The sequence below is a fragment of the Leptosomus discolor genome, chromosome 5, assembly GCF_034619465.1.
Source record: "Leptosomus discolor isolate bLepDis1 chromosome 5, bLepDis1.hap2, whole genome shotgun sequence".
NCBI lineage: Eukaryota > Metazoa > Chordata > Aves > Leptosomiformes > Leptosomidae > Leptosomus > Leptosomus discolor.
The window spans coordinates 35,297,466-35,324,129 of record NC_141395.1 but is presented as its reverse complement, the minus strand read 5'-3'; the positions used below and the strand labels follow the sequence as shown (position 1 = coordinate 35,324,129).

Below are 26,664 nucleotides of genomic sequence, written 5' to 3'. Positions count from 1 at the left end.
GCTGATTGCATATGTTAACAAGCCATAAGGAAGACCAAATACACTGACCTGCTGCCATCACAGTGGTAGCCATATGGAACAGAAGAATGAAGCATGGGGTAAAAGTTTTAAAACTCTGAATTCCTCCTCCTTACCTTCACATGAACCTTCCCTGTGACAGGCTTTTTTGCTCTACTTACCTTGAACCTTCCTTGCTTTGTTTTAAGTCCTGCAGCTTTTTAAGATGCAGTGGCTGGATCACATCTCCCAGCAAGGTCTGAAACACCCAGGGTACGAGACTTATATCTGAAAAAGGCGTGATGTGGCTGGACAACCTGTCTCAGTAGATCCAGGCCCCCTCCATATCTCACAGGGGAGGAAAAGTCAGATAAAGACTCCAGCCAGCTCCCATTGAGTTTCACTTGCTGAAAGGTGTGATGAAACTGCTGCAATGTCATTTCATTTGTGAGTCTAGTGAGTACAGGATAACACTACTTCAGTGACAGGGTTTCACAATCTCTACAGAAATGACAGCTGCCATGGCCTTACTGTAAGCATTTCGCACAGAGTACCAAGTAAATCTTAAATGTGCCTCTAAATCCTTAAAAAAAAAAAACAGTAAATAGCAAGTGGAGGCATCACAAGCTATTATAGCTTCTTACTTCAAACATAACTGGTACAGCTAAATCCTCACAGATTTGAGTACTATGCCATTTTCAGCATACTGGGAAATCCCAGCTAATCAAGTCCATGCGTGTAAACAAGGCCTTGCAGAACAATTTTTCATATGGGCTTGTATATTTTTCCTCTGTAAAGCTGCACACACATCGCCTTTAGGCCTGCAGACTTAGTCATTCAAACAGGACCAAATACGTATAAACCATGGAGCCAAGGGAAGGTCTCGGCTGTATGCTCAAATGCAGATTTCACACAGAGAAGTGAGCGGTCAATGCAGTAACCACACACATGTGTTTATAAACCAGTCTGCTCATCTCCCCTGCACATAAACAGAAAACATCCTCCCACATTTTGGCTGCATTTAATCTGTTGTTTCTGAGAGGTTACAGTTTTCTACATATAAAATATGGGCTTAATAGCAGACATCTTTGGCAACAAGTGTCCTATACAGTCATGTTTTATATTTGTAACATCTAACTTTTCATAAAATTAAATTACATCTTCACAAGCAACACAGCATTAACTGTATTTCAGTTTCATGACATTAACCACATCTACTATTACCAGCATCAGATTGTTCCTCCTTTTTGTTTAGTTCTCGTTTTCCATTTCAAAATGCTTTATTAGTAACCACACTTTAATTAATTGCATATGCATTTCCCCATTTTCCAAGAAAAGCCTAACATCAGCATTATACGTATCAGAAGCACATAAACGTTTTCCAAATCCTATTTACATATTCACACAAAACAACATAAAAGCATTCCATGGCTAATTCCCATTTACTCAATGTCAGGAGTAGCAAGCATTCATCATACTTATTGATTCAAAAACATTAAAGCGGACACTCCTTTTTTGCGTTATCAAGCAGTTTGAACTTAGTTTACCTTCCCCACCTTGTAGGAAACAACTCAATTTTAAATAAAAGTGAGCTCAGGCATTTTGCCGTAAAATCCTTTCCAGGTCATGAGAACAGAAAAAGCTCCATGATGAGTCCTGGCCTGCCTCTGGTCACATGTTTACTGTTAGGTTCTGGCAGGTCTGCACTACTTGCAGTCAATTTTCCTCAAACTGAAATCCTGTCATAGAACCATAGAATCATTTAGGTTGGAAAAGACCTTTAAGATCATCAAGTCCAACCATTAGCCTAGCATTGCCAAGTCCACCACTAAACCATGTCCCCAGATGCCACATGTACAAGTGTTTTAAATACTCCAGGGATAGTGATTCCACCATGTCCCTGGGCAGCTTGTCCCAGTGCTTAACAACCCTTTTGGTGAATAAATTTTTCCTAATATTCAGTCTAAAATTAAGGCCATTTCCTCTTGTCCTATCACTAGTTAGCTGGGAGAACAGACTAACCCCCACCTCACTACAACCTCCTTTCAGGTCATTGTAGAGGGCAGCAAGGTCTCCCCTCAGCCTCCTCTTCTCTAAACAACCCCAGTTCCCTCAGCCACTCTTCATAAGACCTGTTCTCCAGGCCCTTCACCAGCTTTGTTGCCCTTCTCTGGACATGCTCCAGCACCTCAATGTCCTTCTTGTAGTGAGGGGCCCAAAACTGCACACACTATTCAAGGTGCAGCCTCACCAGTGCCGAGTATAGGGGCATGATCACCCCCCTGCTCCTGCTGGTCACACTATTTCTGATACAGGGCAGGATGCTGTTGGCCACCTTGGCCACATCGGCATACTGCTGGCTCATATTCAGCCAGACAAGCTATTTACATAAGGGAAGGTTATTGGTTTTACTTTCTGCTTAATACACATCCTGATACAGCTGAACTCTAGGTTCCTTAGCCCTCATTCCTACCCCTGCTCTGCCTTCTTGTTCTCCTGCTCTAGACATCTACCTTGTAAGCAGGACTCCTCTTACTTGGTCCTTCGACTAATACATCTTTGACTTCCTTCAAAGTCTTCACTCTCAGAAACCGTGGTGCCTTGCTTTGGGCTGCACTTACGACATGTTATACAACTTCCTATTGGTTCTTTCAATACAGATTTAGCATATCCAGGTATTAATATGCTTGTTGTTTTTATTCTGTAGTTCACCATTGTTATCAGTCGTCTAATTTTCTAATTAGATTGTTTACAGTCAAATTAAAATTTCAGGTAATATACATGCTTCAGTCAGTCAAGGAATTTCTTGGCATTTTATAAGATTCAAAGTATTGCACTAAATTGCATTAGTAATTTAAATGAATCTGTGAATTACCCTTCAAAAAAACAATCACAGGGTTGCACATGACAAAACCAAAGTCTGAATATTACTTCAAGTGCAAGGCAGCCTCAAAAACATATATAGACAGTGCAGAAGAAAAACTTAGCGCAGGCACACATTCATCAATATATTTGGCTTAATTCCATTGGTTAAATATAGGTCATCTAGTGATATTTTAGATGCCAAAGTGTGCAAGACCTCTAAGTAAGGCTAGCAGATACAACACAGGACACACAGGAGGACCCATGCTCTTCCGGATTAGGAGTTGAAGACAAAGCAGGACATATTACAGCTTCTCAAATGGCCCTAGATGCCTACATTTAGGCAACCATTACATCCCAGATCCAGCATAGCATGACAGCATGACCCTGAAGTAAACCATACACTTGAATATTTTGCTAGATGGAACAAAAATAAGTAGGTTGTACTGATGGGGAAAACCGATTCAGTGCTCCTGTGACTGAGTCCACACAGCAATTTATCTCAGTGTCCACAGTCCAGGCATATCTAAAGTGGGTAATGGCCCCATTTAATTTTACATACTCATGTTATTTAATTGCCCCAGCTTGCCAGCTCATATTTGTTTTCTGCATCAACAAAATAGCAAGCTTGTGAGAATTAAACTTACTTGCCATTTATTATAAATCTACTGAACAGTTATGAAAGTCAAAATAATTGAAGTGAGATAAAAACACTATAAATAGATAAAAATACACTGTTAGCATAACCACTTTGACTGAGGTGAGAAAAGCAGGAATTCACTTGTAGCTGTATTTATTGACCCTCAATTTATTTACAATATTTAGGGTTCTGTCTGGACTTACAGAAAATGTCTTTTCTAATGAGCGCAAATGCCTGTCTGCATCCAACATGCTGTCACATGGTTTCACTAGCAGGTTCAGTCACGCTGTTGTATTCAGGATCACAGCTGGCACCAAATTGCAAACTTCATGCTACTTTTGAGTAACCTACGCACAGGGCTGGGAGTTTTTTTAATATTTGTGGAATAACTTGTCTTCTGGTTTGGCTCAACTGCAGTTTCAGCTTGCACATGTCTGGCTTTGCAAAAACCTGACTGTCTGAATTCAAACTGAATTATTAGGGAATCTTCTAGTTGTAAAATTATTTAGAGCCTTAAGCCATGCTTTGTCTTTTGTTGTATTAGGAACACAAAAATCATTTACCAGGTATTTAGTTTGCATAATTAACATAAACCATTTGCTGCCAATTTTAATGAATTTGGAAATATTTTACTGACATGTAGTGCCTTCAGGATAAAGAACAGGGTTTGTTAGCTAATTCTGAAGTACTTAGAGCCTCTGATGTAGCAACACACATAATGGAATCAGGAACGCAATTCACATATACCATGCCTACCAACTACTAATACTAATAACACTCAAATACCCCTTTTGAAACTTTTTTTTTTTCCCTATTGATTTATTTTCCTGTTCATTGAATGAATTCAGAGAACACAGACTCTGCTAAGTTTGATGTACAATCTCTTCCTAAAAGGGTTAGGATGCTTAACTTTTCATTACATAAATTCTATATTATACATATATTATGTATATATTCTATAGTATTTTCAATGTGCAAATATAGTTTGAGCATGCTATGTTTTAGAGTTATGATTAATACTCTGCAAGAAAATTATTTGTGAAATTCATAATTTAAAGAGATCTTTTTCCATTGGACCATAAAACAGCAATATTTTAAGATGGCATTTAAATTACATTAAATATTTTAAAAATATAATTAATTCCATTAAAGGATATTGAGTGCTCTGAAGTTTAAAAAAATCTCAGGTTATATAATATTACTTTGTTCCTATTTTACAGTTGAGGAATGTGTAATATTTGAAAGTTGTCCCTTGTTTTTGGTTGTTCAGCTGGAAAGATTTCTTTTATTTTTGTTTTCTAATGAAATGATGTACAACTACCACTCAACCTGAAGTAAAAAGGGCAAATAAATTGCTCCTTTCAAATTCAGGCCTAAAAGTCTCCCAATTTAGAACACTGAAATCTTTACCTCTCTGAAATAGTAGGTCTATTCATCTTGAGATACTTTGAGGACAGCTACTCATCAAGTACATTCCTTTCTTTTTTTTTTTTTTTAGCTGGCCAACTAGAGGTCACTTTTCAGAAATTCGACCTTAGTCTGCACTCAGTTGGAAAGATAAAATCACCACCTTTTTTTTTTTTAAAGCTAGATTCTATTTAACACCTAATTTTCATAAAATTACAGCTTTTATAAAATGGGAAAGCATTTTCAGTATCAAACTGAAATCTATTACTCTGCTCAAATTACTCATTTCTAGATAGCAATACTGATTTTAGTGTTAACATTAACATGTTAGTGGTGGCAAATGGAGTTCAACTCAGTTGGCGGCTAGTGGTGTTCCTCTGGGCTCAGTATTAGGGCCAATTCTGTTCAACCTTTTTCACTGATCCGGATGAGGGGATCAAGCACTCCCTCAGTAAGTTTGCAGATGACACTAAATTGGGTGAGAGTGTTGATCTGCTTGAGGGTAGGAAGGCTCTGCAGAGAGACCTGGACAGGCTGGATCAGTGGGCTGAGGCCAAATGTACGAGGTTCAACAAGGCCAAGTGCTGAGTCCTTCCCAGAGTCACCATCCCTGGAGGTATTTAAAAGATGTGTAGATAAGGCACTTAGGGACATGGTTTAGTGGTGGACTTGGCAGTGCCAGGTTAACAGTCAGACTTGATGATCTTAAAGGTCTTTTCCAACATAAACGATCCTATAATTCTATGTTAACATGTGAGCCGGACTCAATGATCCTTATAAGTCCCTTCTAACTGAAGATATTCTATGATTACATCAACATTTCTTGTCTAATCATATATTGTGAGAAGCCATGCAGTTCTGTTCCATGAAAAGACATTTGTTCCCAGAATTTCCCAAGGGGGACACTGTATTTCATCTGCCTCTCTGGCAATGTCTTAAAAACATCTGAGGGAACTGGCCTTATTTTCTGATTTTGAAGTAAGATTAGTTCATCTGAGATAGCAAGTTGGATAGAGCCTATTATTATATGCCTCAGAAAAGTCTCCCCTGCTCCATTGAAGACATACAAAGAAAAGCAAGGGCACTGCAAATAATATTACCAGAAGACCAAGTTCACTTTTTAGGTTTATGCCATCTGGTCATTTTATAATCACCCATTTTAGTTCCAGTTTGTATCTCACAGAAACCTGGCTTCATGTCACTTTTACTAAAAAAAGAAAAATTACAAAATAATTGAAATGGACTATAAAAAGATTAAAGCTTTGTCAACATAATCACGAAAAGGGAATCAACTGCTACAGTTACTTACATTGCCTTGATCACAACCAAAGTTGACTTACAGCGGGAAAGCACCATTTTCTTTTTTTTTAAATAAGCAGTTATCTTGACTCTTCAGCAATACAAGCCAGAACCCGAGATCTTTTTCCTTACACCATAGTGACACACATACCTAAATTCAGAAACATTTCTAAATGAAGAGCTACACTCCTTACATACAGATTCAGAACTCAAAGTTCTCACACTTCCAGCACTGGAGTCAAATAATGTCCTAATTAGCTATAAGACTAAAAAAGCAAATAAATGAAACTTCGAATTCATTTATAAATATAAAGAAAGTGAAAGCTTTTTTTCTTTTTTTAAAGTGACTTGCTACCATTATACCCACAATAGAGATACTCATTAACACAGTGCAACAGTCCCATCTCCTCAGGTAACTGATAGTGTGATATCTGGTTCACTGGAAAAGAAAAAGCAGCAGGATAATATATGAAAAGCAATTATGGAAACAGATGTGATGCTAAGCTATTAAGTATTACCAAATAGATGTCACCTCAGGTTTAACATACCAACCATATAAGACTGCTTTAATTGATAGCTATAAAAATAAACACCACAGACCACAAAGATTAACACTGTTTCCTGCCCCTCTATACCGGCTACAAAATATTTTGATTGCACTTGTCTCCAGATCTAATGCAACTAAAGAAAATCCTTGTCAGAATAGAATTTTAGAAAGCTGGTGTCAGTGTCGTACTTCATATTTCCCTTTTCCCAAACTGCTCCAGCCTTTTTCAATTATGCTTATCAAACCGAGGGGGACATGGACAGACAGACAACAACAAACCAAACCTGAAGAGAATTATTTAGAGGAAAAAAAAAAATTCTATGTCATCTCATTACAATAATCCATTACTTCACTTTGTTTATATACATTTCCTTTGTTATTTTTGTTCTGGAACAGAAAGTGTATTGTTAACTAATACATAATATTACACAATAACTTAATATTCAACCACATTACTAAGCTTTGAGCCAATACTAGAGAACACTAAATAGCAACGAAATTTGAGAACTTAAAAACAAAACAAAAATCCCCTAAGCTTTAATGGAAATGCATGCTGATTTAGAGCAAGGCTGGAAGAAAGGTATACTTTCCTTTTTCTTTTTTTTTTTTTTTTTCCAAAAAAAAAGGTTAAATTCATTTTATACTATTTTCTGACTCCCGTTTGGAAATACAGCAATTTGACTACAAGAGAAAGAATTTTCAAAGCATAAATTTATTTCCCATAAAAGTTGGGAAAGAAAAGAAATAACATCTCACTATGCCAACATTCACAATGTCCTGTTTTACTTTTTAAGTGATACACCCTGATATTCATTCATCAACATACTAAGCATTTTTACTTTTGTCCCACACATGCATACACAGATTCTTTTACATGTGCCTTATAGTTTGCCCCACTCCACTGTATTAGGAAGTGCCACATAGCAATCAGAGAATTTCTGTACTTCCAGGAGATGACATGATGTCAAGAAGTTAGAATAAACATAATTAGCTTATCTGGATGTTAATCTTATCAGCTGCTTTTCTGCCTGACATAAAATATGGGAAAAAACAGCATAGTTATTCATGGAGGTAAATAATTTGCTTAATTTTATTCATTTTAATGGACCATAAGCCTGATGACATGCCAATGCTTTATTTAAATAAAACATTTCAGTCAGAAGGAGACAAATCAGCCTCCCATGGCTACTTTTAGGTAGTGTTATTAGTTATTTTACTAGTATCATCAGAACCTATTTTATAGCAACACTTGGAGACCCAGTAAGGACTTAATCAGCTCCTGAGGACTCAGGCAAAAAAAGATCTGGTCCTCTCTCAAAAAGTTGACAGTGCTGTCCGCAAAAATACTAAGTAATCAGATTACTAAGTACAGATTGGGAATTAACACACTGAAACCTGCCTGATTCATTGACCATAGTCTCCATCTCTGATGCAAGCTTCACAGGGCTCTAAATCCATCCGTTTTCATGCGTAACATTAAATTATATCTGAAGCAGCATCAACTGACCACTCATACAAGGTCAAAACTGGGCCCAGCTTCTCACCCAGGAGAGAAGAAAAGGTCTCTTTCATGTTCTCCAATTAGGACGTAAAGAACCGTGAAAGTGCTCAGTAACAACATCCCAACAACTGAATGAGGCCCTAGTCCAAGCCTTAATTCAGGCATTTCAGGGCTGTGTTGGATGAGGGCCCAAAAAGTAGCAAACAAAGAATTGCTACACTTTTATTTGTTGCTTTTCCAGTTTAAAAGTGTGAGCATTATGGGAGGTTCTCCCACCCCCAAATGATAGCCTAGAGGTTAGGGAATATTTCCAAATTTACAGATGTACTTTTTATGCAAGGTAAGCATTATCAAGGATAATATTTTCTTTGCACGATTGCTAACTATGACTAGCATTATCTACACACACCACAACGAACAGATCAGCACCACACCAGAAACTCTCCAATCATTAATACATACATTATGTTGGAAAACTAGGGAAAACAAAACACGTGGCACACCTGGTCTCTGGATAATGTTACAGACCTTCAGCTTGCGTAAGTTATTCCACTGAAGTAATGGAAGCACTGTAATTTACACCAGATGAAGACCTGTTCCAAGACCTGCCTCTTTCAAACAGAAATGTCATGACAATAAGTCAAACGATCTGACTTGACAGTACGTTTTTTCATGCATTAGTTACCCAAGTATGACATCTCAATCAAAGGAAAAATATACTGCAAAATTACTCGGTATTGAAAAATAACCCCAAAGAATCCCCTACAGATGTGACGAGTTTCACTACTGCTCAACTACACCTTTCAGAAAAGTGCTGGCTGGAGTTGACTTCAAGCACAGCATCTGAAAAATCAGAAAACTCAGACTGTTTTTTTTTGGGGGGTGGAGGGGTGGGGATGTTGGGTTTTTAGTGCAGGGATTTCATTGTAGGGTTTTTTTAAGGCAACAAGTTCAGGAGACAACTCTCCACTGGCAGCATCTTATTCCAGTCTCCCTGATTAACGTGTACTGGGAGTCCCATTTTTACATCTTCACCCACCCTAGCATGTCAGTAGCCAACACTCCCTGGATTAATCTGGTGCCAAGAATAATGTTACTGTATTTTCTCTTAGCAAAGTCAGAAGAATAGCAATCTAGAAAGAACCAGGGAAACAGAACCAGGACTGAAATTACATATCACACCATCCTCTCCCCAAGATTAATAATTCACAATTCAATCCAAATACATAATAACTTCATATTATCACAGTTCAAATGCGGCCTTTGACAGAAGTTTAATTGCTGGAAAATTCCTGTCAAGAGATAGTAGCTGAGAACGTAAGTTTTAAACAATTTTTTCTAAATAAATGGAGATAATTCTAAACTATCGGTTCGATTCTGATCTCAAAGCATTAAACATAGCCTATTCCCTTGTCCATTGCGTAGATGAATTAAAGTAGACCATCCCATTAATTGGGTTTTTAATCCTAGCTATGCTGGGAGAAGGTTTTGCACTTGAGGTCCAAGACTCAGAGCACACAGTGAAACGTCTGCAGCGTGCCTTGATGACCTTTTGCAACTGAGTTCTGGTTTAGAAACAGGACTTTTCAAATGTCCCAGCATGTTCATTTCTAGGGGTTTGGTCCAGATCCAAAACTCTGTGCTTGTTTAATAAGAAGATTCCAGACAGTCCACAGCTGAGCCAGGCCAGTCACACTGGAGCTCCAGTTTGCTGACGTGGACGAGGAATACTGCACTGTGGACTGAGTAGGTCCAGATGCTTCTTCTCTCTTCAGAAAGGAAATTATAGTCTACAGAAGAGGAGCTTGGCACAGCTGGCTTTCTAAGCTAGGAAAATTCATGATCTGTTGGAATATATTAACATATACATTTTTAACTCCAACAGAGACATAGCTTGTTTCTTCAATTCAAATGTTTGATAGCGGCTGAGTTGCAGGGCCTAAGGGAATGCGAGGGGCTGGATGATTTCATTTCCTCTACGCTAAGGCACTTGGCAAACATGGGTATGGTTCGCTGCATTTTTGCCTTTATTGTTATGAATTGTGTGGATAATTGATGGCAGGCTGCCTAGAGCCTGGGACAGGCCTCCTTCATGAAAGCTGAAGTAAATAAACGGTGGTTTGCCTTTATTTCACTGGTTCTGTGCTGACTTCAGAAACAACAAAGGCTGTCTTAGCATATAAAGGTACTAGCCTAAAAGAACTGAGCAGACTTGTTACACACAGTAGCAGCCTGGATGTCACCCTTGGATCAGTAGCTGCTCCTGGGTCTCAGCACCTACTCCAGGCACAAACTCTTCAGGTGAAAGGTATTTTGATTTCCAACGTAATTTTGTACAGTTTGAGGTCTATATGGAAAACATGCCTCATTCATTACTGGCAAGCTCTCTCCAAAAAGAATACACCCTGAGGAGCCCAGTAATCAGGTACAGAGGCAGAAGAACCAACTGGTAAGGTACAAAGCCAGCGATTGCTTCATTCAGAACATAATTACTCTTCAGAATATCACAAGGGCAATAAATTAAATCCCAGATGCACATCTGGTAATAAACAAGGAAAGAACAGAATAGCATCCATGTAAATCATCTCTCTGGTAACAGAAGTATCTTCTTCCAAACAGGACAGCATATGAAAATGTGTAACAGTCCTTTGCAAGACATCCTCCTGCAACTGAACTACACAATTAAACATTCATGATGTAAAACAAGTGTCTAGAGTGCACTGTGAGATACTCTTATCCAGAAGGTGGTCACTGTGTGAATGAATCTGTAGGGAGGGCCCTCCATACTGACAGCTCCCCATCAGTATCTGAAGGGAATATTCAGAATCAGCAGACAGCTGGAAATAGATGTCTCATCACTCTGTGTTTCCATATGCTACCCATGAGCAGTGTAACAACCCTAACACACAAAGAATTTAAGCATAATGCATTAGTATGTAGAATATTTTGGAAGGGGATGCCATTTTACTACGATGTAGCAATATGATACTTTCAAAATAATTGAGAAATAAAATCCATTTCAAAATCCACATAATACAGGAATATTAAAATATAATTAGTGGGGCACTTCACTAAATCTTGAAAAAATTTTCTCTTCAACTTTCTATTTCCTGTTTTAAATCTCTGTCAGTGCTTGAAGAACAAAAGCATTATGGCTGCCTTGAAATTTTGGTGCCAAGTTGAACAGAACAGAAGAGCTTGTAACACTGACACAGAGGTGCACTGCACAGGAGCTAGACTGTGCTTCACAGAGGCTCCAGAACTTGCTTTAGAAACATTCCCTTTGAATCAGAGGAACCTTTGAAACCTCAAGTACCTAAAAGTCCTGATATTAGCTTTTTTAATATTAATTTCTTATGAACACAGGTAACACCTTAAACTGAATGAAAAACTTTCCTACACAACCAACAACTGATCAATTCCAGGTAATTGTTGGACTATTCACATGCTATAAAAATAGATAATTCAAACACATGACAACTCGGAGAGAATACTCCTTATATCAAAAACACAAAGTCAGTTTGGATCAAAGGCAGTTGTAATATGTTTAAGTTCTTTTCTACTCTCTGTTCTTTTCTTCTTAATATTCTTACACAGCCTGAGTAACATATATATCAGCCTGTTCAAAGCTTCAGCAAATCTTTCCTTTTTACTAGATAACTGATATTCACGCCCAGACCAAACAGTACACACTAGCATACACACTAGTCACATTTCTTTCTGCAGAAAAATTCTCTGAGTATGCACCATCTAAAGTGCTGATGCAACATACAACTTCAGCTTTAATCACATATGGCACACCAGAAATTTCACAGGCTACAGAAACCCGAATTTTGCAACCATGTCAGACTTTTCATAATACAGCAGTGAGTGTATTAGCACAGGTGCTGGAAAACTCATTATACATTTAGTTGGACTGAAAGAAAAACATTGCCCTTCAGGCACTTTGCGTGAAGACAACTCCAGTTCCAAAAACAGAGCTGTCTGATAGCAGGCTCCCACATGTTACCCACAAGATGGAAAGAAAAAGGAAAAGAAAAAACTCAAGAACACTAGCATAAGCTAGAACAGAGGAAAAAGGCTTTTTGAGGAAAGGTACATCTATCGGTAGGGGTAATGGCTAGATCTGCAATGTCTCCCAGTCCCAAATCTACTACCGGACTACAAAAATGTATATAGCAGAGCTATACATGAAGAATGGCACACGTCTACATTACCCTTAGGAACAGGGGATATGTTTAGTTCATTAAGACTTGAAAGAAACATTTCAAATGCCTGAAGTGATTGTGCTACATTGCACAAAAAACATTAATATAATTGCTACAATTGTACAGCATCCGTAATGACCTACAGATTACAGAGCACTTGCTTTTTCTTTTTAATATCTGTATTCCCAAAAAATTGACTTCGCTATTCCTAATCAAAATGAAGATAGTAGCTAAGTTTTTCAGTGTGACAGAGGCTATCATCAGCCAAAACCATATACAATTTATTTTATTAAATTTGTCTTAACCAGAGTTGTGTGATACCATTTGTTGTCTTCTCTGAGCAAGGCTAGCAGTACTAGAAGCATGGCTTTTATGGGACACACGAAGGGGCACAAGAACCTTCTCCTGCACTAGCTCTGAAATAATTTGACAAATCCTCATCTTAATTATACTAGATAACTCCAGAGGGAAGGAAAGAAAAAAACCACCACTGCAAAAAAAAAAACCCAACCTCTAAAATCACAACAAAACCTACACCACCACCACCTCTGGAAGAAAACTCACCTTCTACCTACAGAGACAAGTATTAAGAGAACAAGGCATAAGCAAGATCTAGCCTCAAACTTCACAGTTCGTTCATACACTAACTTGTAATAGTTAGCTATTTGTCTTTCCTGACTATGACAAAATGTCCTAGAGCTCACTCTGCCATTTTAATAAACAGCTGTAAGTCAATGCTATCTGCAAAAGCAGGGGCATCAGAGTCCTGGTATCTACGTTTCATTGTGAACTGCATTACATTGTATAAACAAATGACTTAGAATTCTAAGTCTTGCAGACTTCATGGAAGAATTTCAGTCTTTCAGCCTCCACAAGGGAGAAGATTCAGAAAAAGAAAAAAAAGAAAGTGTGCATGCACACACACAAGAACAATATGGAGAGCTACTTTAGCCATCTTAAAGCAATAAAATCCAATTCGGAGGAAAAAAAAAAATCGTTCTGATTGCTTTGTTTTTGTGACCAGAAGCATAAGCTAGTAGTTCTAACAAACAATCACTGGAAACTAGTTTTAGTAAAAGTGAACTCTTTTGCTAAACCAGCCCCAAACCTATGGCTTCAAAGTAAACAACATAAAGTGTGAAGACGAACCACTCCATTAATCCTAACCTGATTCAGTTTTGTACGATTATACTGAGAGATAATAGGGATCTGTTAAAACCATACTTTTTTACTGAAAGGACAAACTGGAGAACGGCCTTTACACATGGGCTCAAGACAGCCTATACTTATACTGCAATTCATTACAATAACTGCTGCACAGTGTCTCACAGCTCTCTCCAAGAACAAAGCCCTTAAGTAATTATTTGATGAAGTTATGCACTCCTGGATCCTAAGACTGTCCCAACTAATCTGAGCATCAGTGGCTAGTAAGTCTGGATAAAAATACTATCCAACAGCACATGCTTTCACTTCAGCTTGTCCTCTTTCAGCCCACAGACCAGCTTTATCTCAAAAGCAGCGATGCATTTTAGCTATAATTTCAGACTCATTTTTTCAGAAGTTTAAACATTTAAGCTATGGGATAAGTCGCTTTAAAAAAAAAAAAAAAAAAAAAAGGCAGCACAAGCAGAATGTCTTACTCCTTTTCTTAAGAGAAGTCTACTTGCCAAGTGCTATCAATGAAGTAATTGGGGCTTTGAAAGCAAGGACTTTTGATGCAGACATGAAGAAGGCAGAAGGATCCTGCTCTCTCATGTGGCATTTTGGAATTTCATGCAAGCCAAAGTGGTTAGTTGTGATTCTTGTCCCAGTAAGAGAAAGGCAGGGAACTATGGCACCAGAAACCTTCCTCTCATGACATTGAGTCAACACTCACTGACATTTATAGGACTTGGACTAAGCCACAGCTGTGTCCTATTAGAAAACAGGACCACCGGAGCCTCCCCTTTCCAGGCACAGTCACATTCCCTCCTACTACCATCGCTCCAGCCTAAGGCTCCTGAAGCTTTCTTCCAGGCAGAGATACAGATTAGGATGTTACACACACCAAACATCAAGTCGCTATCCAGATTAGGCATGCTTAATTCTGGGACAGAATTAAGTCTTTACCAAACATTTTGTAGCTTCACATCAAATTTACCAGGAGTTAGTCTGTCACACTAAGCACATGGATCATCTTTAGAATCCTGAAAGCCTTATTTGTTCTTCTGTACTGAGATGATGCAAGGACCTTTTCTGTGTCAGATCTGAGCACAGAGCAAACTCAAACCAAAGCAATTGAGATTTCTTTAGTTTCCCCTGAAACCAGACCTGGGTCGTATTTGTGTGCTGACGTTTATTCACAACTGGAAGCAATCTTCAGTCAAAATCACGTGAATTTGTGCAAAACGATAGCAAAACTCAGCATGGCTTAATCTAGGGCATGATTACAAAAAGTTTGTGTTGCACTAATACTCCAGTGATAATGGATTTTAAAAACACTGCTTTTATGAATATAATTTCTATGTGTGTTTAATATTTTTCAGCATAATTGAGAAAAGATTTCTAAGATAACTTTTATTACAACCAACTCACTGCAACATCATTTTTCCTAATTAATTCTTTCTTCAGATGAATAGATCCTGATGTTTGTTGCCCTCTTTTAAATTAAAAACTGAAATAACTAAAGTTTTTATTCATTTACAGGCAAACAAACTAGGTAGAAGTCATCTCATTACAAGAAATAAGACTATTCATGTGCTTCAAGTTAGGTTCTAAAGTACTCCCCTGAATGGGAGATTTAAATCACCAAATATTTACTTTCTGTGTTCACTACATTCAAACACAAACAAAACAAACTGCCTATCTTTCACAGTGCCTGTAAAATAGACAAATTCCGTCCTGCAGAGGTTTCCTAGGAAACCAGGGAAGGCTCAAACAACAGAAAACAACTGGAAAAAGAAGGGAAAAAAAAAAAACAAAAAACACAAACCAAAAAACCCCAAGGAACTAAACGCTCTGTATCCTCGATTTTAAAAACATTAGAAAGATATCACTAATAAAAATTAGAGCAGTGCAATTCACACTGATTGGCCCCAGCATTCTTTATAAGGGCAAACATGCACAGCCTGAAGAGATCAAGATTTAACTCTCCTCACCCCCATCATCGCACCGGCCCCACAAAAAAATAAAAAAAAAGCCCCAAGAAGCGTGAACATGTTGATACAATGTGGTAAAGCTGAAAAGCTTTGGTCTGTACAGTAAAAGGATGGCCAACTCCACAAAGAGGCGTGTTTACTGAAACCTTACAGAAAGCAGTAGTTTATGTGATTCACTGTCTAGAGATTTCTTTGCTGAGGAGCCAGATTCTACTTCCGAAAAGTGTCAGCTATTCAACACGAAAATCCCAGCAATTCAAGAAATATATTATTAGCACGATGACTCAGGATGCATATTACAGAAGTACCCTAAGGCTTCATTTAAGATCAAGGATGATTTGTGCTCAGCACTACACAAATTCATAGGAAGGTCCTACACGTTACAGTAACAATATAAAATCAAAGTATGCCCAAGCTACTGAATCTCAGTATCCAGGTTTAGATAAAATTTTCTGTCACTACAGCAAACATTTCAACCAGAAAAAAAAAAAAACAAACCAAAAAAAACCCCAAAAAAAATCCAAGTAAAGGACAATTTGTGTAACCTCAGTCCTAATTTTTGAAGTGGGCTTCTGGCACTCTGCCAGTCATTAGCATAATTCCGATGTTCAGCGCTGACACAGCAGCCATACTGTCGTGTTGGCTCTTCTTTCCCCATATGGCTCCGTTTTCCATGTTCTGCTTTCCTTGTCACCAGGCTTGATGTCTCTTACATCAGGTTCTTCCCTCCTTTTGTTGCCAATGCATGCGCCAGTGTTTTCTGGCACTTGCCAAAGCAAGCATTTAAACATCTGTAAATCATCCTCCATTACTTTCACCAGCAAGAGGCATCTGCCTTGCAAGGTAGTTCCCATACAGTGGGAATATCTGATGTCTTAAGACATCACACATTTTTTATATATATGTATATATATATATACACACACACACATAAAATGCAGTGCATCTAACACACTATACATTTCACTACTTTAAAATTTAACATGCAGTAAGTTACAAACACACATGGATTTCTTTTAAAAATTTAAGCATGTATACTGGTAGGTTTACAGCCCAAAACATTCCTGATTTGAGAGTTCTGAATTACAGATATTTAAAATAAATATGGAGCAATACATTACATTCAAAATTGTCTTATTTTTCTAGTGCATGAAATTTGAAATTGAAATATATTATTTTTTCCACTAAGATTTCCTGAGGAAAAAAAAAAAGCCTTTAATATACAAAATGAAATTTCAGATGTAAAATGGGACATCTTTTGTATGATCTGCCTGTAATGATGACATCAAAGTGTTATGATCTGAATATTAGGTCTACAAATTCTTAACCATGTCTTCAGAAGTTGTTGCCATATGCAGTCTCCTTCATTAATCAGACAAGTCAAGTGGTTTCTAAAGGTTCAGTTTTACGAAATATAGGACGGCTAACAAATCAGATGCTGTGTGTTGTAACATACAAATTATGCACAATGCAACAATTCTGTCTTGTAAGCCCTTTGTCAAAAACATTGTTTTAATGCCTCACAGGCCTAAAGAAACACTGTCAGGGCTGATACATAGCATGTGAAAAGCTCTTCCATGTTCTGCATAAATTAAAGAAAATACACCTTCAACACTGGAGGTCCTTTAACTGCACTATGAAGCTAAGAAGCTGATTACCTTTTATTTTAGAAACAACAGCGTTTTCAAAGCACGCATTAGGATGTGTTTGGTTTGGGTTTTTTTAATAAAAGAAGCCTCTCCTTTAATGGAAAATTAATACAGAGGAAAAGAGAAATTACTTTCTGTCTGTGCCTCTGAAGGAGTGGAAAATGCAAACTATTTCCACCCCTTTTCCACAGCCTGAAGTCATGGTAGGGCAATAATGCCTCAGTCACACAGAGGCAAGGGCTCCTCAAAAGGTATGAGCCCCAGCTCACACCCAATACCTCTCCAGAAGTTCCTGCCTCTATTGCTTCCCTTCATCTTCCTTTCTCAGAGCTTTGGACACACTGTGGATTATTCAGTCTGTCAGGTGTGCACACAGCGAAAAACTTGAATAAAAGAGATTCAGTCCTCAGAATATATGTCCTGTTCAAGTCTGGGTCCCCTAAATTTACATTTTGCCATGTTTTTTTTTTCCAAAAATTATCACTTAAGCCAACATTGGACTTGATTACTAAAGGATGAACAAAAGCCTCTCGTCCTTTTCCTCATGCTTTTCTGCCAAATGGATCATGAGAACTACATTTTTCATTGTCAAGTCCTACTATGCGACAAATAGCATCCTTAGTCTTAGTCCCCTCCGATCACAGAGCACAACACAAACTCTGTTATCATCATCACTCCAGCCTACACTTTCCTAAGGTAATTCGCTTCTTTGTATTTCTTGCCCATATTTTTGCACTGATGGCAAGTATTTCATTCCTCATTGTTATATGTAAATTTTATTAACATCCTGTTTCTTTCCTGATCTAGATTACAGAAGGCTGTCTGAAAACATGAGATTTCATCTGCAATAAAGATACATTACTTTTAATCACATAGATTTATTTAATTTTTCCACCACTCACAACAGCAACATTCAAGACAACACTACCTTTAAGATTTCATAAGACAGTGAACCAGATACTTTACTAGCAGTCAAATGCTTTTACATCAACAAAACATAAAGCCATCAAGCAATAGTCTTTTAAAATTACTGGTGATGGACCTCTGCAATGTCTTTTGCCTGTACCAACAGCCACATAAATTATATTTCAACAGTACACACAATGAATGACTCTAAAGTTCTCCCTTAGGGGACACAGAGATGCTACAGTACCATCTGCAAGTCTGACCCCTAAAATATTTTTGAAAATCTGTTCATATCACCAAAGACCTGAAGTCTAATAGATCTTCAAACTTACTGATGAATAAATCATGAATTTTCCAGAATGGTAATAAATAAGTTTTCCTTGTAGAAATAATACCTGACAGCTAAAGACACCTTCAGCCAGGTTAGTATCAATAGCCATACTGTTAGGCCATGTTCAGCCAGGTCAGCCCCAGAACCACAACATACTTCGCTAGCCAGCACCCTCAGTGGTTAATCTCTATTTTAGTTGATTTAGTTGGCAAGTTTCTATGGGCCTGGTCACAGCTACCACAGATAATGGTCTCCGTTCTTGACCTTAACTTCTTGTGCAAAACATCACTACCATTAGGACTGGGACACATGTGAAGATAAGTGACATTAAACTATATTCTCATTTTCTGATGGGAAGACAAATTTCAGGAAACCTCCAGGAGTCTTAGAGAAGGAGTGAGAGGATCAGATACTCAATAGTGTCTTTCCTGCCAGGAGGCTCATCATTAATGTGAGAAAGCCAAAGATAGATCACACCTTATTAAAAAAAAAAAAAAGTATACATGTTTATTGATTATATTACTTGTTAATTATAATTATAATTCATAATTTGGGTCAACTGAATGTTCATAATTCAGGGTAACTTGATATTTCTAACATAGCACTGATGGCTTAAATATAGCTAAATTGTCATTATGCCTAATAAACCTCATCATATATCCTAGTCTAAAGGAGTTACTCTGCCAGTAAGATTTCAATTATTTATCTCAACATCGTGACATGAAATGCTGTTATCCAACCACTGAACATATGAGGTTCAGTACTTGGAAAACTTAAGGCACTGCAGCTGAGGGAAAAATCCCACTTTAAGATAGACGGAAAATGAGACAAAAAAAATTATCCCAGGACAGTAATCACTATGGCATTACATCACATTTTCATTAGACCAAAAGATTTTGTAGAACCCTGTAAGGAAAATATTTGCAAAAAGCTGAGTGGAAAACAGGCAATCAAGCAAGCACAGCTTCTGTTCGCTGCTTCTACTTTAATTTTGTCCTTCAGTATTTTTTCTTGACCTACTGGGATATTTAACGGGACAGGAGACATGAGACTTCAGACTAGAAAGTGATTAAATGTCAAAGTCTTCTATGATTTCTTGGAGGATAGAGGACTGCTTTAAACGAAATCCTCAGCATAACCTCTGAGGTTACCTGTAGTAATACAGCTATCCAGGGACAGATGACAGTTCTTCTGAAATGAGGAACAGTTTCTTCCTGGATTTTAGCCTGTATTTTCATGACAATTTTGAGATGCAGTATTAATCTTGGAGCAACTGTCCAAGGACAGACTCATGATGATATCTCCCTTAATCTCTTCCTGCACTACGCTGTCATTTAAACCTTCACTTCTGAAGGATGCTGGCAAGCACTTCATGACTGAAGAGTATTTGGAGACTATATCATACGGACCTTCTCAGCCAGCCATCTACTGCACAGCAGGGAACAGCCCTCAGTGAGACAGTTTACTCTGCTGTTCCTACTCTAAATGAGTTCATGTCCAAAACTCTGAATTCCTGCCAGCAGTATCAGAGTCGCTGCTTGTGTTTCTATTCAGCCACATTATCCAAAGAACAGGGGCACAGAGATTCAAATTAATTCTCTAGTCCTCCCATGCTACTGTTACATAGTCCAAAGGCTATAAATGAAAACTAGTGAAGACACAAAACACTGTAGAAATTTTTCAGTATAAAAACAACCTTATTATATCACTCTCCCAACTGTACTATTTACACAAAGCTGCAGAAAAATACAAATTCTCCAAAACTCCAATCAAGTTTCAGCTGGCAGTAGCATGGCCATGGAACAACCTTAGACCAGCTCTCCAAAGACAAGACCTATCTTCAGCAGCTAATAAAAACAGAATCCCAAGGGTCTGCAAGAATAGAGGTTCCCTGTACAGAGAGCATCCCACCGCTGGCCCTCTGACAATCATTCTTAGTCTTCTTGCTTATATAACACATGACCTTTCCACAGCAAATGCGGGTGGGATAGTGGAATAATGGAATTGTTTCTCACTACAAGAATAAAAGACAGCACAGCAGGCTATGAAAAATGTACGTTGCTTACTCAGAAAAGATAATTGTAAGTAATGGTTTGGATATTTTAATTACCACAGCACCGAGGGCTTATCAGCATCCAAAGCTTCCTGAATGCAATTGTTTTCATAAGCATAAATCAACCTATAAAACAAGAATTTATATAAACAAATCGTTGTGTCACTTGCTATAGACAGTATCACTGTTTTTTCTTTTCTGGAAGTTCAGCACCAGCACTAACTCTTCCAATTTCTCAAAATTTAAGTCAGGAAAACCATAAATCTGTGACAAAAAACCTGTTGCAAAAAGGTAGAATTTGTACACACATAATGTGTTTATTACATTAAAGATGTAAACAGCACATCATGTCACCTCTGAGGTGCCTCTCATCCTCAGTGTTACATGACTTACAAGCCATTTTTCTCAAGCTTGAAAGTACTCAACTTCTTAAATAACTAAAGAATACTTACTTTATACTACTGAAAGAAACACATTTTCCTAATTCCTTCTCATTATGCTTTGAATTAATGCATCAGACATTCCAGTTCAAATTATACCTGACTTTCTGCACGTGACAGTCTCACCAGGGCTTTCGAAGGGCAGTTTAACAAGGTGGGCCTGTTGCAGTTTGAGATTTCAGGCGGCGAGTGCAAGAATCTTTCCTTGTGCTCTGAAAGTTCAGACTCCAAGAAGCCTTTGTCAAAAACTAAAATTCCATGTTAATCTGATTAATTTATTCTTTTTACACTAAAGGATACTTGGGTTTGCCCTGTGCATTAGATTAAGAATAGATTCTTTTGTCTATAAAATAAGTCAAAGAGCAAGCTCAATCTCTTTTAACTGACCCAACTGAGAACCCTTTGGATTGGCATTTTGACTCACTCTTTTGAAGAATAATTTTTGAGGGAAAAAAATTGTATCATCAGGACCTCACACACAAAAATGTTCAGGGTCACAAAGACAAACATGGGTGAAACAATCAGTGTACGTCTAAGGATAGATCGCATGCCTCCTGTTGGAGTTTCGACTTTTTTACTATTACGGGGGGTTTTTTTGGCATTGGGTCCATTGCCTTTCTCTGTATATGGAAAAATACTTGCACACAGGTCATAAACATCTGCTCATTTTTTTTTAAAAAGGATCATAGTGTTGCATGAAGGTCTGACTTCAGTTTCTGCTTCCCTACAAGCACACACAAGAATCCCTGCATTTCTTTTCCCACAAAACACCAAAAACCAAGTAATGTGGTGAGTTGACCACTTCTAATTCTAACCACAGAAAAATCATATAACTTCCAGTTAACCCAGTTAGAAATAGTAAATACTACTTAAACACCAAGCGCAGTTCCTAAGCAGCTCTTTCCTAGGTACATTTATAACAAATTGAGGGGTTTTGTGGGCATTTATTTTTTCTGAAAACTTCTAAATAGTGAACAAATTGAAAAAGGCTTATTTTTATGTTAATGTACATCATCGTTAAAACAGGACCAATCCTGCAATGTTTTACATGAACAAATCAACCTGATAGCATGTTATCATATTGAAACAAATTGAAAAGATGAAAGGATTTCGCCAAGAAATTAAGGGTGAGCATGCCAAAATGTGAATGAGAGCATGAAATGACCATTTGGTTTCTATGGCAATAATCTATATTTGTAAACATTGTGGCAAAAAAATGCCTGCACTAACAATCACAGCACACAATTATTCTTCAACCACAAAGTATTTTCTAAAAAAAAAAAAAAAAACCGCAAGCTAATGTGGATAACTTAACATGACTCTCAGTTTTATGTATTCCCTAATTTTGAGCAAAAGTTTACTCAGTCTAAGCAGGAGGAATCTTCTTGAGGACTCTTGTGGAAATTTCTGTGTAGAGTTTCCTTCCCACACTTCTTCAGGCAGGGGAGCCAACCACAAATATTTAGAAGTCATTAGTCAGTCCCAAAAGACCTGTGACTTTTTTTTTTTTTTTATATATAAATAATGGATTCTAATTTTCTGCTTGTTTAGAGCTATAATCACTTCTATTTTCAAGTTATTTGCTATGATTAGACCCACAAACATAAATACCTACGTGTACAACACACACGTGAGCACTTTCTCATTTACAAAGTAGAGGTACACATATAAGGGAATGATCTTGGGATCTGGTACTTTGGGGGAAAAAAAAGAATCAAGTATTGCAAGATCCTCGCTAAAATTGTGAGAACCAGCAATTCAGGGGGGGGCTTTACCATTCCCCCCCTCCCTTTCCTATTATTCTCCTTAGGAGCTTTGAGGGCTATTTACAAAGATAAAAGACTCATAAAAACCAAAGAAGCACCTGGCAGAAATGCTCAATAATTCTCTTACCTCTTCATAGCTACAGCAGACCTTCCCTTGCCACCACATTCCCAGCACCTGTCCCAGCGAGGAGACTGTGCAACGCAGTAACCTTCTTTGTCGCTAAAGATAATGTCTCTCATGTCAGTGAGGAGATAATGGACATATTTAATAGCCCCCGTTCACCCAGCTCAGCTGTTTCTGTCTCCATTAGGGCCAGTCCATTCTCCTATCTCCTTTGCATGGTTTCCAGACATAGTGAAAGACGTCAAGAATTCAAAGAAGGCAAAGAGAATTGTGGATTCAAACTGCACAACCATTGCTCGTTTTTGCTTGCTCACACTGTGGAACAAGGCAAATTAGATACTTTTAAATCAATATCAGGGCTCACATTGATCTCAGCCGAAGTAGGGCTGACACCACAAGACTGGGACAGGGAAGGATATATCACCACAAAATTCACAGACAAGGGTGTGTTGCAGAAACTCATGAGCACCTAAAGGCAAGTACAGGATTGCAGCAAGAAATAGAGATAGTGGCAATAGACCCTCACTGGAATGCCTACATGGAATCTGCACAGACAAATCCTCTTGAAGGAGGTCACTCCCACAATTTCAGCTCCGATTCAAGTTTCTTGAGAGATTTACCACTGAAGGTGTGTTTCTAGTTTTCTTAAATAACTTTTTAGAAGAAAGCAATCATGTTTATGCTCACAATCGGATGGGAAAGGATCCCAGAAGCATGCACTGCTTCTGTTAGTAACTTCCTTGCTCCTGAGTCCTAAGGAAAGAAGAAAAATTATACAGTGTGTGGAAATCCCTACACCAAAGGTTCAGGGCTTCCAAGTATTCAGCGCTTAAACAGCACATAATTTCAGTCACCTTCTGGGCCCTTTTTGGCCCTACTGCACTTCTGAACTAGTCTGGGCCTCTATGCAGGAATTAAAACCAGGATTTCTGTCTTTCAAGGATTCTACAGTGCTGACTTTATTCCTAAATAACTTTTAAATGGGCACATTTTTCTTTAAAGGGGACAGTCTCAAAATGACCAATTCTGCTGCACTGGGTTTGAAAGTGTCCATTTTTCATGTTTTTATGTGTGTTTTAAGCATGTGTACTAAATAGCATGACCAGCCAAGTGTTCTTGAGCAATACAGATCAGTCTGCAATGGTTCCACAAGAAAAAAAAATAATATAGAGACTGGCATTTCTTAGAAGCACAGACATGGCAAGTGCTAAAATAAAAAATTGTTAAGAAGCATGTTCAGTTTAAAGAATTATTCCAGTTCTTTTACTAAATTTTTTTAAACTATTTTACCTGCTTCATTATGTTCAACTTACCTATCAATATCACTCACACTCATCATGATAAATTCTGTAATATACTACTGCAAAAGCTATTTCTTTCTTCCACTGTGGCTGAGGTTGACAACCAGTACTTAATCCTTCTCATTTTTTCTGGGACTGGCATTTTCATGAATAGTAAAAATGGCTGGTAAAACAAACCATTTTACATACTTTCTGAAAATCTGATAGTTTTTTCTAATCTAAGTTTCATGAAGTGCCTTCCTTGCTTCCCTGGATACCTCCAATATTTGTTCACCATAGCACCTATATTCAGGTGACACATTTGAGCAACTGAATGTGGAGAAGAGAAGCAGCTGTATAGACAAAATCACCTGCAGTACAATAGAATATACACTGATCTTAGACCTCTGCACAACTAAGTACTAAATCCAAGACAAACTACTGGTAAAAATCTCCCCATTCTGCAGCATTTTTGGGCTTTAGTCAGGAACTAAAATAAAAATGAAACCCTCTTGTTTATGCAATTAAACTAGACAAAGGTGCAAGACGCACCACCCTTCCTCACTGTGCACCATCACTCACAACACACTCAAATAGCTGGGGGTGGGGTGGGGGTGGGGTGGGGGTGAGGTGGGGGTGGGGTGGGGGTGGGGGGGTGGGTGGCGGCATGTTTTTATTTTTAATATAACAAACATTGGAGAAGTAGCTTGAAAGGCAAAAGCTATTACATTCTGAAACAGGAAGATGAATAACTGAAGTAAGTGCAAACAGATGTCATTAATTTATTACAATGTATTTTGCTCTCTGACTTACCACATAGCTCTTGGTTTTCTCAGCCATCAGCATATGGGAAGTACATCCCAGAAGGTGTTGCTGCAGTACTGGCTCATCCCATAACAGCAACAAACTAGTAAATGACATGTAATAACCCCACAGAAATCTCACATAAAAATTACCCTTTTTTTTTAATAGCAAAAAAGCTATCATTTTTACTAAGTGGACACCAAAAAATGAAGTCAATCTTTTCACATGTGTTTTCTTTGGTATTATACACAATTGAAAAATGCATAGCATGTGCCTCCCTTTATGGTGAGTATACGAATTGTGCTGCTGAGATTATATAAAGTGCCCCCTCTACGGGACTCCTTACACAGCTGTGCACAGTCAGGACAGTCTCATTTTGCTTTGCAGAACAAAAGTTTCAGAATTATTCATCCCGCTTTGACTCCTCGTCACTTGTGCAATGCAGCATATTACCAGAGAAGTCCAGTTAAAAGAAAAATTAAACTCTTGAAAATATGCAATAAAATAATTGCAAGATGTATTGTAGGGTAACGTACTAGCGCCTTTGTTGGGCATTATTTGGCTCCGGCAGCCCCTTGGCAAGAGCTGGGAGCGAAGGAGGCGGAGAGGGGACGAAATAAAGAGGAAAAGAAAAGCAGGGTGGGAGGAAGAAAGAAAAGAAGGAAAAGGCAAAATCCACGTTTCTGTATTTCTCTAAAACAAAGAGTGTGAGAAAGCAGATGTTGTTCAGCCAAACGACTCCGCCCTGCAAGGCTTCTGTGGTTCCCTCTCGCAGCTCAGCTCGCCCGGCAGCTCCCCAGCCCCGCAGCCCACCCCAGCCCCAGCTCGCTCCTTTGCCCAGCTGGCCCACAGCTCCCTGCCAAAGCCTCCCTCTGCCTCCCAGTCATCAGACCAAAGCACAAATCTTGCTGCCCCCTTCTCAGAATATAAAAGCAAAAGTCTTGTTACTCTTGTACCCAAGAGTTTTTCCATTCCACTTATTACTCACATCACACAATAAGCACGCTGCATACAAAAGAGGGGGGATTGTTATAATTTTTTAGACAGAAAAAACTCACCACCATCATATTCGTCCTCTTCTTGCGCTTTTAAGGTTACAAATCTCCCTAATAAAGCAGCAAGGATGAAAAAAGTTCTCATTTGCAACCAGATAGCCATCATGCCTAGATATTAGGCATGTATCCTCCTGGGCAGCAAAAAGGGCAGAAACATAAGGTTATTTTAGCACCATGAAGCCAGCTGGGGAGTCTTTCTGCCTTTCAGCATCACTTCCAGGACAAAGTCTCCGAGCCCTTTTTTTCAGCACCAGCTCCAGCACAGTCTGCAAACACTCCTTTCAGGGGATGCAGCTTTAAATAGGAAGAATGCTGCCTCCACTTCTCTTCCTGCCCCTTTTCAGCTCGTTCAGGCTCCTAATCATCCACTCCCCGCCAAGCAACAGTCTGATTGATGGTAAATAACCGAATCAGAGCTAGCTTCACTCTTCCTTGAACTTTTCTCTTTACGACTACGCTTGCAAGATATTTTCCTGCTGCTGTACAGTGCATGTGCTGTGTCAGGACCATTTATTAAGCATGCAAAAGCATAGTTCTGTAAGAAGCTGTCAGGAAGAGAAAGTCTGCTTTTAACACACCAGCCCACGCTTCCTGGGAATGGAGGGTATAGCCCCACTTGGAGTCGGTTCCCTTATTAGGAACTTGATCCCTTCCAGCT

At 38.4% G+C, this 26,664-nt stretch overlaps 1 protein-coding gene across 1 annotated transcript in view; it reads right to left on the bottom strand.

The window, feature by feature from the left end:
* The window catches only part of COL5A2 (collagen type V alpha 2 chain), a 108,654-nt gene extending 82,545 nt beyond the window's left edge, over positions 1-26,109 (bottom strand). The window contains exon 1 of the mRNA XM_086465985.1: positions 26,010-26,109. Within this exon, the coding sequence (XP_086322111.1) occupies positions 26,010-26,109 (100 nt within the window). The remainder of the gene's footprint in view (positions 1-26,009) is intronic.
* Between the last annotated feature and the right edge of the window lie 555 nt (positions 26,110-26,664).